At 42.2% G+C, this 19,618-nt stretch overlaps 3 protein-coding genes and 1 long non-coding RNA gene across 4 annotated transcripts; 2 read left to right on the forward strand and 2 right to left on the reverse strand.

The window, feature by feature from the left end:
- Positions 1–1,186: 1,186 nt before the first annotated feature.
- On the forward strand, positions 1,187–3,832 carry LOC109479192. Its single transcript, XR_002140778.1, has 4 exons — positions 1,187–1,353; positions 1,646–1,746; positions 2,060–2,136; positions 2,536–3,832. It is a non-coding gene; the product is annotated as an uncharacterized LOC109479192 (long non-coding RNA).
- Positions 3,833–4,434: 602 nt separating this feature from the next.
- On the reverse strand, positions 4,435–8,223 carry LOC109479166 (uncharacterized protein C1orf198 homolog). Its single transcript, XM_019781052.1, has 4 exons — positions 7,752–8,223; positions 6,661–6,711; positions 5,099–5,827; positions 4,435–4,793 (listed from the first exon to the last, which is right to left on the reverse strand). The coding sequence occupies exons 1-4, from the start codon at positions 8,115–8,117 to the stop codon at positions 4,737–4,739; spliced, it is 1,203 nt and encodes a 400-aa protein (XP_019636611.1). The 5' UTR covers positions 8,118–8,223; the 3' UTR covers positions 4,435–4,736.
- A 29-nt stretch (positions 8,224–8,252) lies between these two features.
- LOC109479159 (putative tRNA pseudouridine synthase Pus10) lies at positions 8,253–13,760 on the forward strand. The gene is made up of 18 exons (XM_019781043.1): positions 8,253–8,274; positions 8,538–8,669; positions 9,074–9,229; positions 9,406–9,492; positions 9,760–9,794; positions 9,916–10,033; positions 10,135–10,196; positions 10,493–10,544; positions 10,718–10,797; positions 11,015–11,100; positions 11,283–11,408; positions 11,596–11,652; positions 11,773–11,849; positions 12,058–12,113; positions 12,377–12,494; positions 12,649–12,791; positions 12,903–13,002; positions 13,246–13,760. The coding sequence occupies exons 1-18, from the start codon at positions 8,254–8,256 to the stop codon at positions 13,282–13,284; spliced, it is 1,545 nt and encodes a 514-aa protein (XP_019636602.1). The 5' UTR covers position 8,253; the 3' UTR covers positions 13,285–13,760.
- A 245-nt stretch (positions 13,761–14,005) lies between these two features.
- LOC109479169 (glycoprotein-N-acetylgalactosamine 3-beta-galactosyltransferase 1-like) lies at positions 14,006–19,074 on the reverse strand. The gene is made up of 4 exons (XM_019781055.1): positions 17,744–19,074; positions 15,679–15,759; positions 14,795–15,477; positions 14,006–14,622 (listed from the first exon to the last, which is right to left on the reverse strand). Exons 1-4 carry the CDS (start codon positions 17,949–17,951, stop codon positions 14,494–14,496), a joined length of 1,101 nt encoding a protein of 366 aa, XP_019636614.1. The 5' UTR covers positions 17,952–19,074; the 3' UTR covers positions 14,006–14,493.
- Positions 19,075–19,618: the final 544 nt, after the last annotated feature.

A 19,618-nucleotide genomic window follows, 5' to 3' on the forward strand; every position in this document is an offset into this window, starting at 1 on the left:
TACTTCGGCGCCGGAAACGCACTGATGTGGGGTTGACGGGACGGGGGAGCCCGCCTGGTGCTGGCTGTGGGCGGAAATGGTCTGTCCGTCACAAGTCGTAAATTGTTCTCGCGCACAGAGTTCCGTCCTGACATTTACGACATGAGTGACAAGGCACACATGGAGCTACTCTGGCAGAAATGGTGCAAATAAAGATAGGAATACATTTAAACTACTACAGCTTAATAGATTATTTTCCGAATGTAAAACACCTGGCAGGTGAGGATCATATACCTTTTTCTGTACTTCTTTCCCCCCCTAACATCCCCGGCCTCCTCTCAGGGTATAGACCTTGTAACGTGCATAGGTTACCAGTCTCCAAGCAGATGTAGGGTCCGCCTTCTTTACGCGTGTTTGCGGCGTAGATATTTTTTTTCTACTGAAAGATCTACACATGCTTTATGACGGGCTCCTACATGTTTCTCCGTGTTCATTTTGGTTAGGCCATGTTGATTTGACTATATGGATGACATCCGCGCGCGCATGAATTTTTGGCCGTTTCCGAAATAAAAAGTTTTCAACCATACTGTAAATCGTACAAAACAGTTGCAAAATGAGCAAATATATACCGTAAGTTGCAAAAAAAATATTGGAAAAGGATACCAATGTCGTAGAGTGACAAAATTCAACGAGAAAAGACGAAAATGTAAAGAAATGAATTTGAGTAGATTATTCCCATACTCTGTGTCTTTTGTTCAACCTTCATGACCACGTAGATATCATAATGAAAGCTATTATTTTGCCAAACGTTTTTTTTTCGCACGATCGCATCAGTATTGGGGTTCCCTGTGGAATTCATCCATATAATCAAATCAACATGATGTACATTAAGTCCGGGTATATAAATAACATCAACTTCATCGTGTTGTTTGGTATTGCGGTACTGTTATGTATGTTTATCGATACCGGAACTATTACTTATCAAACAGGAAAAACGTTAGCCATAATCCCATTAGAATAACACGGGCAAATCGTTTAGCCTGGAGTCCAGTCTTGCTAGCTGTAGTCCGCTCCCCAACATTCGCTACCCCGCCTGAGTAAGGAAAGACTACGATGAGTTTGCAAAAAAAACGTCCTTGAATAGACTGCATTGTTTTGGGTTCCGCTCCGTCAGCAGTGAACAGATGTGACGTCATCTCGTACAAAGTTTTCCCTCTCCTGTGACCGGCGCGGTGAGGTGTGGTCTGGCGTGTGTACTTTGAAAACAAAGAGACACGGAAAACAAGGCCAGGCTGCCATGACTACCCCGAACATGGCGACTACAACGGGTGGAAAGAAGAAATCGGCAACGGTGTCCGTCCGTATAGACTACAAGTAAGTGGACTACTCCCTCCCTGGTAAAATTATTCTGCAGCGGATGACCGGTGGTAATACTGAGCTCTTGCAGTGTCTTGCACGACCGGTGATTAGCTATCTACTTCCCTAAACAAAAAGTAATCAATAACTATTAAATGTGACCCCCACCCCCCCGGTCAGATGCGCAACCATAGAACTAGTCCTTTAACTAAAGACTAGTCACATCCTTCGTGAAGGGCAATTAATCATGGCGTTGTATTCATACTTTAACAACTCCTAATTCCAACCAATGCTTGTCTTCCATCGGTAGTATGGCATGAGGTTTCCCGGGACGCTTCCGGGACCTGGCCCGGCAACTCCGCCAGGCCATCCCGGGAGCAGAGGTGGTGGGCAAGATCATCAGCAAGCCAGGTGAGATGTCAGGATGATGAGGATTACATCTGCACTGCATGTACTCAGCACCGAGCGCTAATGTCATTTATATTTTAAAATTCATCACGAACATACTCGTTTCTTTCTAGAACGCAACAGTACTTTGCAAATAATCGGAAGTTGAACGACCACTTCAAGAAGCACTAGACTATGTACTAGTATATGAACAAGGATTTTGAACCCCCTTGATATAAAAGGTTTTCCCTCCTCTTGACGAGAAAGTTTCACGTGTGATGTAACATGTAACGTTACATGTCCTTTTTGTATTACCCTCGCATTTCTGTCTCTTCAGGTGCCTTTGAGGTGTACGTGAACAAGAAGCTGTACTATTCTATGTTGGAGAAGAGGCAATTCCCACACATCAACCAGGTACTGGGATAATTAAGACGTTTGAAGGGAGTGAGATGTTACAGTGCAGGTGGACCCAAATACCTTCGAGCAGCCACCACAACCTCCTGTATTGCGTGCATGGGACGTACTGTAAACGCTTGCCGACAGTAGCTTAGATAAGTGTATTTCTGGACAGTTGGTATGGGTGTGTCTGAACTGAACATGAAGTTGCGGTTGTCATCTACGTTGAAAATCTGTATGAGCTGTGTTATCTGTGAGGAACATGTGCTGGCGGTCGGTTCAATCATTCCGGATACTAGTAATATTCCTTATTTTTCCCATTCAACTGCGACGCCTAACAGAAGCAGTCCACACTGCATCATGACCACATTCTATGATACGATAAAAATACGATTTCAAATATATTTTACTTTTCAGCTTGTTCGTGAAATCAAGAAGCACCTGTCTGAGGCGAAAGCCCCCACCACGGACCTTAACAGTTCTGAAGCCCTGCCTACTGTGACGACCAAGCAGCTCTCTCCAGCTTAGAGCAATGTTCAAACGCAAGCCACACCCCTTTCCGTGAAGCTTGCTGTGTGTCAACGGTCGCTAGAAATTGACGAGAGGAGACTGGGGAAAAATGAAGTTAAGCCCTTTAATGACAGCCTGGTCTGAAGGAGATAAATGTCTCAGGATCAAGCTCGACAAACATGGGCGAATACACATTCTTTCCCTGGACTGCTCTTGATCAAAAATACGTTAACAATTTTTTCTTTGTTTCATCTAAATGAGTTGCTTTGGACTTTTGTATGCTTATGTGCATTCCGCATTCATGAATGATGTCAACGATAGCTAGATCAAAGCAAAGTGTGCAAAAACCACATGTCTATCATATCAGGATGGATGTTACCAAATAGCTGACTCTACCAAAAAGTATTTGTTCCATGATTACAGGTAAATAGGAACACTGCTCTAGTACACACATTTGTTTGTGTGATTTCTTTTCAAGAAATAAATCGACAATAAACACCAAGTCAACTTGTGGAAAATTTTCTTCCCATTTTCTCGAGTCATTACAACTACAGCAAAAATACTGCATTTGAGTAAGGCTGTAGTGAGTTGTAGAGAATCACCCCAGCAATGGCTACACTCTGTAATGCACCATTATACATACCTCAGGGGAGTACTGTACCAGGCACATTTCTGCCTGCCCTATTGATATCTAGTCACAGACAGGCTCCTTGCCTGACACTTATGTTTTGATACTTGATGAATTTTCATACATACATTTTCAATGTTATGCCTCAATAACACTAGTGCCCTCCAAATAACAGTACACTTGAGGGCTGGCCTCCTATATTGTACAAGTACTATTAAGGAGCAACTGACAGTAATGAATTATACAATATGCAACACCATACATGTATTATGTAGTAGTAATTATATGATGGTATGCACCACCTAGTGTGTTATTGATCGAAGTATATCATGAATGTCTTTTGCTATTGTATGTATAAAAGTGTAGGTTTCATCACTAAAGACAGTTTCACTACAGTCTACATGATGTAAGATATTATATGCTGTAAGTGCATATGATATATACTACATGTATGAGAGAACATTTGAATAAATTTACAAAATGTATCCACTAGAAGTTTCCACAGTGGGGATGAGCTTGGGGAGGCCCATTACTGCTAATTACATTTTACAGTCTGTTTGAACCAACATTAACACACAAAATTAATATTACATAAACAACTTACATTACGAAGAGTGACTGTGCACAAACTGATTCTTTCATGCTTATCCATTAAAAAAAACTTAATAAAAATGGCGTCAGTAAAACACTGAAAGTTGTGCTGACAGAGCCAACATTATTGTCAAAACATGGTGGTATCTATTGAGTATTGTTCATTTTCAGTGGACAGTACTGATACCAAGATGCATAGATACCTCATCTAATCTGCCTATTCTACATATTCCTCAACCTGTCTGGCACTTCCAACCTGCCCCTGATTGATAACACATGAAGTGTACAATACATCAGCCTACATACACAGTGTACTGTGACTGCATTGTACTCAAATACAGCATACAAAATCACAAAAGTTTAAAACAGTGTAAAATCTAATAAAATCATAAAATGTGTGCATAGACTTCTCACATACCTTGCTATGAAGTTTGATATTTCAGTCATGGCTTTAAAATAAACATACTTGGAATTGGGCACTTCCCATTCATGTACGTACTACACTGTACTGGCCACTGCTGCAATTTTGTACATCTATATTTTATGTACAAGTTTGCACTGATTTACAAAAATTAGATTTTTTTTTCAAAAAGTGCAACATTGTGTCAAGGCACCATTGTTCTTGCAAGTTAGTGCTAGAGCTACACTCAAAGAGACAGTAGTATCTTATTAAAAACCTTTGAAGCACCGTTAGACAATAAAAAACTTGACAATTAAGGGTACAAAAGCGGCAACTCAAATATGTCATACTTGTTACAGTATTTTTGGTAGAGGGTAGACTTGTCAGAGATATCTTAGGTTCTACCATTCAATTGCTCAGACTTGTTAAAAACTCCCCAGCAGTAAGTCATGGATGGAGCTGGAGTGTGTGGTGATGCTGACCCTTCATTTACCAGTTGTCCAGAAAGTCAAAGCCAGTCTTCTTAATTGATGTTTCTCCCTCACCCTAGAAAAACAAAAAGTCATTATCAGAATGATGATATGCTTATACATTCAACAACATGGAGTCATAAACAAGCTTAACTCACTACTACATGTACTACCTTCCAATATTTTGTACTGGTTTGAATTCTGCATTGGATCAGTAACATGAGGTGTTGCAAAACACTCCACTGTTCTTTTAGAAAAACTACAAAGTACATCATATGGTATCACTGCATGAAGAAAGTGGATTAATGTATTCACAATATGCTACATTAGATTCTCCTAAATCCTGCAGCTGTACAGAGCAAGGACAAAGGAAGAACTAACCTGGCTGTCAGTCTCAGCAGTGGAGAATGTGAGTAAGGGGGTGAACTCTCCTAGTGGGGCCAGGTCCACCTCATCCTTGGTTGTGGGGGGTGGGGGTGAGGCCTCTGCCTTCTCCTTCTGCCTGGCCAGCAGGGCAGACAACTCATCCTGCAGGTTCATCCTCTCATCCGCAGGACTCAGACTGCCCGGAGACTCGGTAAACGACCGGGGTGAGTCTGAACTCGGACCCTTAGAGCGGGGGGTATCTGGGCGACTGCCTTTCCCATTGGTGAAGGGTGGAGCTGCTTCTGCACCAAGCAGCTTTCCTCTTCCATTGGACGGAAATGCCTCTGCTCCTTGGACTTTTCCTTTCCCATTTGATGGAGCCGTCTCTGCCCCTGCCAGCCTCTGTCTCTCAGCCTCCCTCTTGGCCTTTTCCTTAGCCTTCACCTGGCTGGGTGTCAACTTTTCCTGCTCAAAGTCCAGATCCAGATGGTCCCGTTTGGGTACAGCAGGGCTGTGTGCCTCTGCTGTCACTCGTAACATGTGAGGCGTCCCCTCCCACATCCCACCAAAAAGGCCGCTGCTGTTCTCTTTGTCATCTCTGGAGTCCTGACGTTTGTCTGGCCTGGCCCGACGTGGTGAGTCTTTCTGTCCGACTTTCAAAGGCCGGCCTTTTTTGTCTTTAGCTGGTGTGGTACCTGCTTCCTGACTGTCAATGGCATGGGGAAGATGTAGTTCTTGTTGGCTCTGAAGCAAAGGAAAGAAGATACTATCATGCATTCTGAATGGTAGTCAATGAGTGCTTCAAACAAATATTCCCTTGGGAAATTTGTCATAATTTGAAATGCCAACCTCTTTTTCTCAAGTACACGTAATTCCATGACTGCAAGAAAACCTTGGGCAATCAAGGTTCCCATTTTTGGTATACTTCTACAGTAGTATCTATATCCCCCTGTACAGTTTTCATTACCACCACCCACTGTGGAACGCACCTCCTTTGGTGACATGGAGAAATGTAGGGGTCAGACATTTATCTCTACAGCATGTGTTTTGAACATCAACCAGCCCCAGGAAACTGTTTTCCTTCCCTGAAGGAGCTGGCAGCATTTTGTTTTGGTAGTAGATAGAGTACTCTATATTTAGGACTTGGTGTATTCAACAATTATTTACACAAAGCTTTCAACGAGGACAGCAGGTATAAATAAGCTGATATATTTTAGACTTAGTGGCAGAACTTCGCATATAAGGGAGAGGCTGAAATACAACACTTGGAAAATAAATGGATTGGTCTGGGTGACAGTGTTTGCGTATGTATTAACAAGGAGCTGAAGGGTGATTAATCACACACAAACAGAAAAGAACAACAGTTTATTCCACTTGTCTCTGGTGAGCCACTGGTATTTATATACAGAATCCCCATTGGACCTGCACCAGTTTTCATATGCATGAATCAGATAAAATAGCCACAAAACCCTCACAGGGGATGCTGCATGTATAAACAGTAGGGAAAGGGTTTCACCATAGTAGGCTCCCATGGCTTTTGTGTATATATAGTTACAAAACATAATGTCAATGCATACCTTTGTTTCCCAGTGAAAGGGTCCAGAGTGTTCATCCAGCCATGTGACACCCTGTAAAAACAAGGAGGCAAGTTGAGCAGAACAATCTGGAATAACATCTACACAGACATGAAATAACAATCAGGCTCTGAACCTCCTGGTGTGGAGATAGATTGGAACTCCATTTTATTTCTGCTGGGTAGTGGGTTATCCCGTAACTAGATGTAAATACAGTTGCTGAAGGTTCGTGGGCACTATGTCTATGGTGGACATGGTGGTGGTGATTGTTATCAGCTGAAAGGGACATTTACAGCAACGAAGAGTTGAGCACACAAAAATTAGTCCCAACTGTAAATCTACTAAATAACCTAGGACACTATCTAATGAGTGTCCTTGGTACAACTGATTTATCTTCATCGACAGAATGCTGGCGGCAGCTTCTTACACCAGAAGGCCCCAGAAGTGGGGAAATGTCAGATCAAGATAAACAAACAGAAGCCTTTAATCCTAAGACTATACATGGCTGTGCCTTGTTGTTCACCACTGGTTGACAATTGAGGGGAAACAGAAGCAGGGCTTGGAATCAGCCATTATGGCGTCAACTTGATGAGGGAACGATAAAAGTATGTCAAACAACGAGTAGGGGGCAAGGACAGAAACACAAAACACCTGCGGAAACAGGCCTATATCCCTTGCCCGTAGAATGCAAAACATGGGCTCAGATTTCCTCTTTACGTTTGGTGAACTGCAAATGTCCTGTTCTACATATTTCTGGTCGGGAAATCCAGACCGATCCGGGACACATCTGGTTTCCTGCACGGAAACATTGGGGAAATGAAACATGTTCCCTCGGGCCTTCGTTTACATAGAACCACAGGACTGTGATTCAGAGGCAACGGGGAGGGAGATGCAAATAAATTTTATGTCGGCTTATGAACCTAGGCAAGGGCTGAGTTGGGGGGAAACGATCTAGATCGATTTCTCAAACTGAAGCTATACATAAATAAAGTCAATGAATTGACTTGTGAACATGGACATCACCAAAAACTTAACAACTTATCACCGGCAGGTGCATATGCATATGAAGTTTGAAAAAGGACTTATGAACCAACCGAGGATTTGCTGTTAGACCCGTCGTCAGGATCGTGCACGATCTTTTCCCCTGCAGGTAATATGAGCCTGGGGTAGTATGGCGGTAAATCGTGGTCGGGATATTTTGGATGGTCCTTGTAGACAGCTTTTACTTCAGGTGGCACGAACCAGTCGTTGATGACATCGTCTTGTTCCCTGGCGCTGAGGTTGTTCCATTCCTTGCGGTGTCTGTGTTTGACTTTATGGATCTCATCGATGATTCTCCTGGCCATCGGGTTGATGGAACGGAAGTACGAGTCGACTTGGTCCTCCAAAGTTGCTTCTTCATGCCGTCGATGTCGTCTTCCCCCCTTCCTACCTTTGTCCTGCACCACTTCCACCGCCATCTTGCCGAGTTCAATCAGCCTTTGTGACGGGATACACTGACGCTGGACAGCAGCGTTAGCCTAGAGTCCTGCATGTTTAGCGGGGGTCATATTACAGCCAACTGCTTTGTGCCCATCGTCCTTGAAATCAACCAAAATGGCGGAAGAACTCAAACAGGTTAGAGCACGTCGCATACTTTTCGTGGTTTTCACGTGCTAGCTCAAGTCCTACATTGATGTTGTTACGTGTAGATTGAGACAACCTTTTCCGCACAATGATATATGTGCTATAGTGTGTTTGGGTAACTGTACCAAGTTACAATTCATCGTTATATCAGGTTGCCCCCCTCCCACTCGTAGACATGCTCTCTCGATCCACAAATTATGAAGTGCTTGAAAAATTATACTATCACAGTTACGTATTCTTCTTATTCTATCCAGCTGAAGCTGTTCTCTGATGTGACCGCAATGTTGGCACCTGCCAAAAGCCTGTATGAGGCTGGCTGCTGCCCCTGCTGTCTGCTCAGGTTCCTGGGAGAGAAGGACTCTCAAATCTATCAAAAATCAGCCGAGGTACTCAGCAAACTTATGACATACACTACAGTATTCTGTGTAATGCCCTTGCACTCAGATAGAACACATCACTGCATGTGGAATGTGACGTTATCTAAATATGGTATATGGAAGAACACAACAACCAATGTATTTAAAAGTGATCAATATTTCAACAAGATGGTGCATTCCACATAAATTTTAAGTTACTAGTATGTCTCAATGTTGATGACAGTGCTTATTAGCCGCGCGCGGCGACTGTTGCAGGGCTTCTCTTGCTTGCAGTCTTTTATGTTAGGGCTAATGTAAAAGACTGCAAGCAAGAGAAGCCCTGCAACAGTCGCCGCGGCTAAGTGCTTATATGATAGTGTAAATGGAAATGTAACCGTTGTCTGGTAATGACTAGAACATTTTTATTTTGTCAGGAGCTTCAGGCTGTAGCTCTCACACTCTGCAGCCAACCTCAGGGTGATGTTGCAGATGGTCCCACAGACAGCAAGTGTGTGAACACAGATGACATTCCATGCATAGCTTGTCTTGGCATTCTACAGCATGGCTGTAGTGAGGAATTCCTTGAAAAGGTATATAATCCAATGATGATGCATAAAATTTCTTAAGAGCAGAAAACTGCTGTACCTTTCTCTTGTAATGCTTGCACCTATTCATAGATGATGGACATGACTTCTCTGTATTATATAGTTACTCAATGGGACTTTATGTACATTCTGGTCTGGATCATGTTGGTCTGTTCCCACAGATCCAGAAAAAAATAAATGAGGAGGGATATAAATCCCAACTCTTCAGTTTATCCTTGATGACACCAATACAGCTAATAGTGAGAGAGGTAAGAAATCTATTTTTATGTCTTGCTATATTATTAACTTTGGGGAAATTATAATTTCTAAGATAATCAACCCAAATAGATGTACTAGTATATTGTGGCACAATTTTGGTACATGGGCAGATCATGAAAAACATCATGGGATTTGGGCAATACCCATTTCTTGGTAATAATTTTTCAATGAATTATAACTTATGTGCATACTGTTAAGTATTGAGCTGTACAAATTCTAAAGTCAATATTTAACCCTCACTTGGTTTTATATTCTAGCATGCAGTAATGCTGTTTCTTAGGCAGAGATTTAGGTAAGGTTCCCATCATCTCTTGTCAAACATGTTATTTTTTTAAACATTTCTGTAATATTCTAAAATAAAGGATGATATTGAAAATTTATACAACATATGTTTTGGTGTTCTACTGTTCTAGTGACCTGTACACAGGCCAGTCCATTGAGAAGGTGACAAGCATGAAGGATGTGTACAAGTGGAGATGTGGTCCCAGATTAAAGGACAAACTAAATATGGAGTACCATCACCAGATAGAGGTATGGCTGTTAATGAAGTGTTCTAAAACATGTTTTAAATGCCAGTTTGTCCTTGTGTATTATCAATTTATCTGACATCTACCTTTTTTTTAAATTTCTAGAGTCCTTTTCTTATCCAGTTGATGTTTGAACACAAGGAGACTGAAACAGAGTGCAGTTTTCTGTGAGTTCAGATGATGGACATAGCTTCCTTCTAGGTTATTTCTTAAATGTTAGTACATGTACTTGGATTTGTTTTAATTGCAGTGGTGTGGTGGCATAGATAGCTAGTAAGTGTGCTTACCACTTGAGTACATATTCTTGCTTTTATTTCTGCACGTTAGAATGAATGCATATTATGCTCATGTTTTATATGTATCTGTAGGACCATCTTGCATGCTTCACTGTATGGTCCCAGAAATGACACATTAACACCTTCTGCTGTATGTACAATGACCCCGTGTCTCCATACCTCCATAGGATCAGTGCTTGTCCAAAGGTTTTTCCTTCCAACTCTAGCAGAAAACGCAAGGTTAGTTCTGAACCTTAAAATTTACTTTTCAATTGCATGATAAGTAATACATTACTGTGTGTGTAGGGTGAATCCCCAAGGGTCTTGTGTGTACTGTTAAGTTTTTCTCCAAATGCTTGTTCTGCTCATAGCTTTTAGGCCTTTCCAGAAGTACCATGTGCTATGTTTTTCAGAGGGATTCCGAGCAGGGTGTTTTGAACAGAACTTCAGTTGCAAGAGCCATCAGCAGCTTGTCTGAGAGTAAGTTTATGAGGTAAGATATTGTCTGTGTTCTTTTGATGATCAAACTGTCAACAACTTTTGAAAGCATACAGAGAAAGATCATGCAGAATATGCATTTTTATCATTATCCAGAAGATGGTCATTTGGAACTAAATCTATTTTAGTTACAGTGCGCTGCAGTACAAATACCCAGTAGTGTACATGCAAAATGAAGCATGATTTTACATGTATGTGATGCCTTTCTCCAGTCTAGTGAGGTGCCCGCCCGAGAAGGTGGACACTATGTGCAGGTGTGAGGAGATCACCTGTTATCATGAGGCTGTCTTTGTGGCAGGTGGGTGGAAATGTTTCACTCTTTGGGTTCTTGGTGCAGTTTTAGCTGGCATATTTTCCAATACATGCAGCTCAGAAAATGACTGTTTGGGTACTGTTCATATTTGCTATGCCATTACCTGACTAAACAGCCTAGTAATCAGCCATACATGTATTTTGAGTACTTGTACTTGTTTATTTCAGGTCGTTACAACAAGTACTCCCGGACCCTGAGTCAGACCCCCTGGGTGGTGGATGGTGAAAGAAGGGGGAAAACCTCTGTATCAGAACTAATTTGTACCAGAATACAGGCCATGTTCATGGCACAAGGTAGGTGTAGACAAGGTGATAAATCCCATTTATGTCAAGTTCATTTCATTCTTCACGTGTTTGGGAGGATATATCAATTCTGTAACCCATTGTATTGTTAATAAGTTTGCAGAATAATAACTTTCAAAGTTGATTTTCTTTGTGGTTTTAATTATTATCCACGTTGTTCCATACCTGGCCTGATCAGAGTACAGATTCTCCTCAGCAGGCAGAGAGGATGTAGATGTCAGGACACTAGGCAGAGGTAAGTCTTGTGTTTGAAAATCAACGTACAGCTCTTCACATTTGTGACATGCACTGTTGGCAACATTTGCTTTAAATCTTATATTTCTAAAGAACTGTATTGCTTTCCTGTATGTCACAGGGAGGCCCTTTCTGGTAGAGTTGATTCAGCCCCACGTTTCTGATGTGCCAATAGACAAGATGAAGTTGCTTCAACAGGTATGCATGGCCCTGGATGTTTTCCTCTATGAAGAAAGAACAAACAACAAACAACATTGTTGTTGCTCACAAGAAGGATTACACAGTGATCTCTGCAATGCTGCATTCAAACATTGAATATGCATGCAAACTACAAAACTATTTTCAATCAGTTGTTATCTTGCTTTTGAAACAGTTCATCACCTCTCATTCTTATTGATGTGAATAGGAGATAAACAGTGGAACGACAGATATTGCAGTTAGGGACCTGCAAGTAGTGTCAAGGTAAGTTCCACTGTCACGTTACATCCTTCCAATGATACTGCTTCTGTACCAAATCAGCCACAGCATACTGTGTTCTAGTACTTCACTCGCACTATATCCTTGGTGTGTCAATTCTTATGTGATTTGTCATCTGCATAAGAAAGACAAAAGAAGGTACATGTTCATGTAATTCCACAGGTAGTGTTTTTTTTCTGGAAAGGCTTGTTCAATAAAATTATTATTATTGCAGCAAACAATAAGACTGTTTATTTGTCCCCACTTAGGGAAGAGTCAGGAAAGCTGAAGGTTGGAGAGACAGAGAAGACAAAGTCCTACTCTGCCCTGGTCAGGGTCGAGAAGACTATTCAGCCTGATGACCTCAAGTTTTTAGAAGAAATTAAGGTAAATTCTATGTCTCAATAATATGTATTTCTTGCCTGTTTTGACTGCTTTTTGTGCAGGATTATTGTGGATTATTGTGTAAGACTCTTTTGTGAACTTAGTGTGCAAAAAAAAACATCTTTTTCATGCCATGTCTGTCTATGTGAATATGAAGGACTTGAAGCTGGCCCAGAAGACCCCCATCAGAGTCATCCATAGACGGCCACTAGCCAGTCGTGATCGTGTCATACACAACATGTCAGGAGAATACATCGACTCTCACCACTTCACTCTCCACCTCAAGACACAGGCCGGAACGTATCCATCTCTTACTGTCTGATGTATCATACATATCTACATTAGCTACATGTAAATAACTTTTGTATTCAGATAAATCAAAGCAATGATTCCTTAATGAGACTTTACCAGGTACATCAAAGAGTTTGTCCATGGAGACTTTGGCAGGACCCAGCCCAGCCTGTCCACACTCATGCACATGGACACAGACATTCTGGAGCTGGATGTGGAGGTACAGCTCTTTTCAAATTTTTAAATAAGTCAAAGGTCGAATTAAAGTAGTCATGACATTCATTTATTCTTCAGCAGGACATTACATCTGTCTGTGCGTGTCTTAATAAGCAAAATGTCAAGACCATGCCAAGGTACGGCCAATGGTAGAGATGACTTGATTATATTTGCAAAGGATTTGTGTCACTTGCCATCTAGTTTTGGGTGTGTTACATCATTTGTAATATCTAGTTTTGTCTTGCAGTCTGTTGATGTGGACTGGCCCAAGACTATTGATGAGTGAACATCACCAGTTGGAAACTGTTATAGCTACAGCTGTGGAAGGAAAGAAGAAAAGACAAGTCTAGTCGAGTTTTTGGGACGACTGGGAGAGGAAAATAAACAAGCAAAGCTCTGCCAAGGCAACTTACTAAACATTCTGAAATAATTGGGATCAAACATTGATGTGTGCCAAGTGCTGTAAAGATGTTGTCTTTTAAATTATTTCACATGTTAACAGTGAATATAATGAAAACAGCAAAAAATTATAAATTGAAGCAGTGCCATGGAAGTATTCTGCTGTTTCAGTGGTCTTCTGTGTTCCTCTTAGGAATGGTGTCCATTCCTCAAGATGTTTACAAACATATTCCTGTTTGTTTGTTTTTTAAGATGTGCCTATAATTTATTCCCTTCCACGAACAACATGTGGTATGGGCCATTTTTATGACTATTGTTCTAAATGTTACACTGAATAAAACGATACAATATTTGTAGTCTTAATTTCTGTACAGATATAAGTTTTAACTTTTAAATCTATTGGCAAAAAAGAGAAATGGTACTGAACATGATTTGTTTTCAAGAAGAAAAAGAAAGAAAGAGGCAACGCAAGAAATAATGTTCTGTGGAAAAATCATGAAATGATAATGCATTCTTATATTCATAAAGACAAACCTACTTAATTCTTTTGAATGAATCAGGCTTGATAATTATTTGAACCGAACATATACACATGCATTTCATCATCATCATCCACTGTGTTCTGCATCTGCAGTCATGAGAACATGTGCATATACTAGTATATTTTTTTCTGATTATGGCAACATGTACATTGTACAACATTAAATGAAATTGATTTGTTTCAACTTAAAATAACTTGCATGATGGACATTGGTTCCACTTCACTGCAGTGAAGTTATACTTATAGTCAATCATCAGCAGTACCAGCTGCACAGAATCATATAGACTATTCATCTTAAACATTTGATTTCTTCGATAGTTTTGCTTCCAACTTGCCCTGATTGTTTCTATCCTGCGTTACACATCTGGGAGTCTGGGGGTTTATTGTCCCACCCCTCCTCCCCCGAGAGCTCTAGCAAGGAGGTTAAAATATAAACCTCCTCGGTTCTAGTAGGCCAGTTAGTCTGGCAGGCTGCTAGTTAGGCCACATTGTTTACGTTTTTTAATGTCCCAGTCATTTTAGATTTTGCGTTCTACAGAGTTTGATGGGTATTGTCTAGGTCTGATCATGCCTGTCACATTGCCCATGTGGCCTGATGTGGTGAATGGCGAAGTCCAACACGTACATCATGATGGGCTCGGTGTAGTGGAACGTGATGGTGTGTTTGGAGCAGCAGTCTGGACCCTGGAGGGGAAAAACAGCTTGTCAATCATACAATGTAGAAATAATCTATTGACAGAAAGCAGTCTTACACTTAGCTATCAGGAGAAAGGTTAGATAACTGGGTTAAGTCAGAAAAAGGTGAATATTTGTAAGTTGATTTTTTTTTGCTGAGGATGAGTCCAGTCCAGCTTACCGATTGTACCGGGTAGGTGCTGTATCTGTGGAGCCACTCCGGCAAGTTGCCAAGAACATGGTCCTGGAGACTCAGGCAGTGAAACGTTTGCCTCCCCTCCTCATCCCTGGAGTCACCTGCCGTAACACCCGCCTTCTCCAGACATCTGCCGATTTCCAAGTCTTCCGGAGCTTTGGAATGTAGCCTGCACTTCCTTGGGTCGTCCATACCCTGTGTCACTAGTCTCTTCAGAGCTTCTTTACTGAGTACGTATCCGGCCCCGCCACTCATGTAGCCGTTCTTAGTGTCAGGTCTGATGGAGTTAAACCGGAAACCGTAATATACAGGTTCCTCTGGGTTCTTGTCCGATAGGAAGTGACGTAAGTTTTCCATGATGACGTACGTGTCATCATCAGCTTTGAAGAACCAATCGGCTTCGTCGAGATGATGTTGGTAGACATGTTTAAAGGCGTGGATGGACTTTTGTAAGAGAGAATCTCGACCTTCAGTTACGTTTATCACGACTGTTGGGAGGAAGTCGTGAGACTTAGTTGTGATGAAGAGAGTCCGGTCACATTTGGACGCCCAGGTGTCGAAGGCAGGCAGTGCCTTACGGTCATGGTTGTCGGGGTCTGTCAGGACCCAGCAGAGCACCCGGACTCTGGATTCTCGACCTTTGTGGACCTCGCTTGGTTCGTGGAATGCTGACAATAATTAAAGAAAGAGACCAGGAGAAAATGGTCAGGAGTGGTCATTTTCGAACATTCATAGATTCAGCTCTATGATGGACGTGGATCTTGCATGACAAATTGACCACTGAATTGACACGTTTTTGCCATGGCCATATGGCAGATATTGGCGCAGAAAAATTATATGACAGGTAGGAAAAGCTCATGTACTAGTACCTGTTGGACTGATGACCCTCAGCGGTGGAGGCGGACCTGTAACAGGATTGTACTCTCGGTCCTGCAGCCATGCCGCACTTCCTGTAGACACATCGTGGGGTACAAGATTCATGGTCTCTGCACGCAACCAACATACTTCTGCTTGAAAGTCAAACGTCAGTTAGGAAGACTCATGATCAAATCACACGCAGATATATGTTCCATTGTGACCTCCTAGGTTGCTATTTCGGTTCTCCATAGAAACCAGTGTACTTCATTCAGAAGAATGTCACGCCGTTTACTCCATACTTTAGAAACGGTGCCGTCAATCTGACGCAAGATATATAAATTGCCGACCTTCCGCACTCTGCGAGTCACACACTTCGAGCATATCACCTAAAACAGTTTACTCAGTCTGTACAAACACAGCACGTGGGTCATAGCGGGCGCTAAACATTCCAATCACTACGGTACCTATCTCCAGATAGCAGTGTTTTACTAACGATGCCAAGTGTTCCGTGCGGTTTCCTGGTTACGCCGCCAAGACGGGCATGAGACCTGAATGTCCTGTGGAGCTGGACTCAAGTCAAGAGGACGGATAAATGTTCGAACTAGCTGCACTGGGGTCTGGAGTAGAAATATTTTAACCAAGATCTTATTCAGTACACTGGGTGTTAAACTAGGGTATCTTGTTCGGTACGCTAAGCTACGTAGTCAGACAGAATCTTTTTTCACCGTGATATTCATGTGAGATCCATATAGGAGACTTGCGGTTCATATCTCCAACCTTTACCACGTTGCTCTCGCACGAAAGTAACGAAAAAATGAAAAACACGTTAATTCTATTTGCGGATTGACCTGCCGTGCCAAATTGTACATGGCTGTCAGGTACTATCAGACCAGCTTTTGTCCCTCCACAAGCCCTCTACACAGTTTGTGTTAACTAGCTAATGAGTTTGATAAGGGCGCCATGTTGCCACAACACCGTGAGGAATCAATCCTTACGATATCTTTTTAATAGAATTTGAACGACCTTACTATTGTCCTGTGTTTCCGTAGTTGTCATAAGTCGACAGTTTCAGGGGAACGCCATCAGAATTTCAGATTCAGAAGTGCGCATTGCTATTCCGATGTACTCTACCATAAAGAAGTTCCGCCGTTTTAAAACTTTCTTTGTTCGACAAGCCTGGATCAAACATCCTAGGTTTACGTTAACTACTAAGTTTTGTTGCGCTACTGAAATTCTGAAGGATACCGCCCGTTTCGTTGACTCACATTAATTGCACTGGTGCTGATGCATTTGAAGATGGTCACACCTACCTTACAAACACTGCCCTATTGATCTAACATACATTTGACACACACAAAGTACACGCCTATAACTTTAAATGGTGCAATAACTCATTGTAAGCTTGATCATAATCGGGCAACCTGTATTGAATAGGAGAAATGTGGAAACCGGATAAATTCCACCCCGACTAATCAGATAACGTAAAGAAGACAAATTACTACTTATAAACTCTCGGAATGTCGCTCCAGTAATATCAATCACAACCTAAAGCTAACAACAGCGCATAATTGAAAGTGAAGTTTACGTGACCGCGGTGCTGATTTCTTGGGGATACAATGGCACACTGTTGACTTTGGGTAATCAGAGGTTGGCAAGTGTTCAGGTCGACTGGAGTAATTGCATGTCTAATGGGGGTAGGTCATTGTGTCAGTGGATATGTGCTTCACACACACGCGTCTTTGCGTGCGTCTTCTACGGTTTTTATGCCTCATTATAGCAACCTCCTTAATTTGAAATCACCTGAAACCCGAACCTTCCTCCAAGCTCAGAACACATTCTCAGAGCCCCTGGATATGCGCAAATTTAGAACAGTTGCGTCTTTGTGCCATGTTTTCTGTTTGACAGCGGTGAGGTAGGAGAGGTACAGATCTATAGGACAATTTACGATCAGAAATAATGTCATCGGCGAAGGTTATCTAGGCATCTTACTTTCCTCAGTCTTACACCGTACCGACTGACAAAGGTCAATTCTGTAATTTCTGCTATCCAATATTTTGATCCAGCATTAGTACCTACCTGCTGTGTCCAAATCTCCCTCATCTTGGAACGTCAGGTCCCCCGCAGTTTCTCCAAATGTCCGTATGTAGGGTTGACGTTCCCGACCCTGCACTCCGTCCCTCAGAACTTCACTGCTCACCACCAACAGTGCAATAACCCCGCCGAACAACGCGCCCACGGTGAATGTCATCATCGCGTGCCTTGTGGATCCGCGCTCCAGTGCCATGATGACTGCAAGTCCGCCAGCAGATGATTGTGTCTAGTCAGATCCCGCCAAGTTTAGATGCCATCGACTCGACTCTTGGAAAACCTTTTACATAACTCTGAGTTTCATGCCGAAATGAGACCCAGGCCAAGTTTTGGACAGAACTTACAGTGTAGATAGGGTACAACTGTAACTCCAAGATTTTCCAACTAACCGAAGAACCCCTTCAGGCTTCACAGTCAGGCCTTTGTACTCCCTGAATCACTTGCACTCCTCAGGTACGACCTCTTCTGTCTGAGGTCCTCCCTGCCCTCTCAGGAGGAGCGGTAATGAGTTGCAGGCGTGGCTTCAGGAGCATGTCAAATTCTTAACTCGTTAATTCATAACATCAATGGAGTCGTGACAGCCTCTACGCAATCAGTGTGTGTTTACCATCTGAGTAGAACTCTTACAGGTGTACATCCTGCTTGCGTCAGATTTCTGCTCTTTGATCATGGTCTAAAGGTCAACGTCCACAAAGGAACTTGAAAACTTGACAACGACGAAACAAGCGAGGAGACTTGAGTCCGTGACGTGTGACCTGTAACGTGTAGGACCACGCAGGGGGACGTTTATCACGTTTACTGCCCGACCTGCGGTGTTTTATCTCCACCGTGTGACGGTCCCAGTGCCCGCGATCCAGAAAACTCTTCCGCTCTGTGCCTGGAGACATAAAACAGCGTGGCGCTTATTTTACCAGGACGCGGCCTCAAGTTCTAAACGCGGGACACTTGCATCTTCGCCAGCCAGGCCTGCCGCTTACATTACGCAATACGCAAGCAGCAATGGCCCTGAGCTCTTGGGGACTTGGCACGGACTTATGAGGGCATGGTGAGATTTTGGAACACCCTGGTTACTGTACGACGTCCATATTAAAATTAAGAAAGCCAACTATAACGATCTGTATCCATTGATGTATATTCATCGGATGCTAACTGCATTCTTTGCCACATTGAAAAGTGTATATTTTGCTATCCAAATTTTGTACGCGCTTATTTTTGGATCCTATTAGTTTGGTGTATTTGGTTCATCAGATAGGTGATTAGGATACAAATATATATCTATCCATCAGTCCAAATGATGTCATCTCTCTCTCAAGCCAAGGTGAAATAAATTGCTGAATGTTGTTTTATTTTTAAGTAGCTCTCTGTCGTTTTTTTCGGCATATCCAACCATTCTGTGCATACATAGGGATTTGGCAATTTTGAACGCCCTTAGGCGACATAAGCTTGAATTACACACACCTTTCAATTAGAGATGGCAATCCGAAGCACAGAGGACTCTTTCATCACCTACAAAAGGCCTTTGGCATTTCTTTTCTGTTAGCTTTTGTTCTCATCCAGTGTTTGGCAGGGGTAGAGTCCTCACAACTTCCGGGTCTGAGATTTTTTTCAATAAAGCTGATGTGAGGGATCACTCGGAAGGTTATATATCTTCATGGAACATTTGTACGTTTGGAGCGGGAAAGACTACATTAAGAAATTTAAAAACGGATATCTAAAAAGGTCAAAGAAGATGTCGTTGAATAATGGTTGTCCAAAGATTCTAGTAATTTGTAACTGATGATGACCACTGTTTTATTTTTCATGCACTTTGGAAGACAGATACAACTGCCTGTATGTGTCAAAGTAGAAGAGGGGTACTACAAC

This window comes from Branchiostoma belcheri, unplaced genomic scaffold, assembly GCF_001625305.1.
Source record: "Branchiostoma belcheri isolate BF01 breed outbred unplaced genomic scaffold, Haploidv18h27 scaffold47, whole genome shotgun sequence".
NCBI classification, from domain to species: domain Eukaryota; kingdom Metazoa; phylum Chordata; class Leptocardii; order Amphioxiformes; family Branchiostomatidae; genus Branchiostoma; species Branchiostoma belcheri.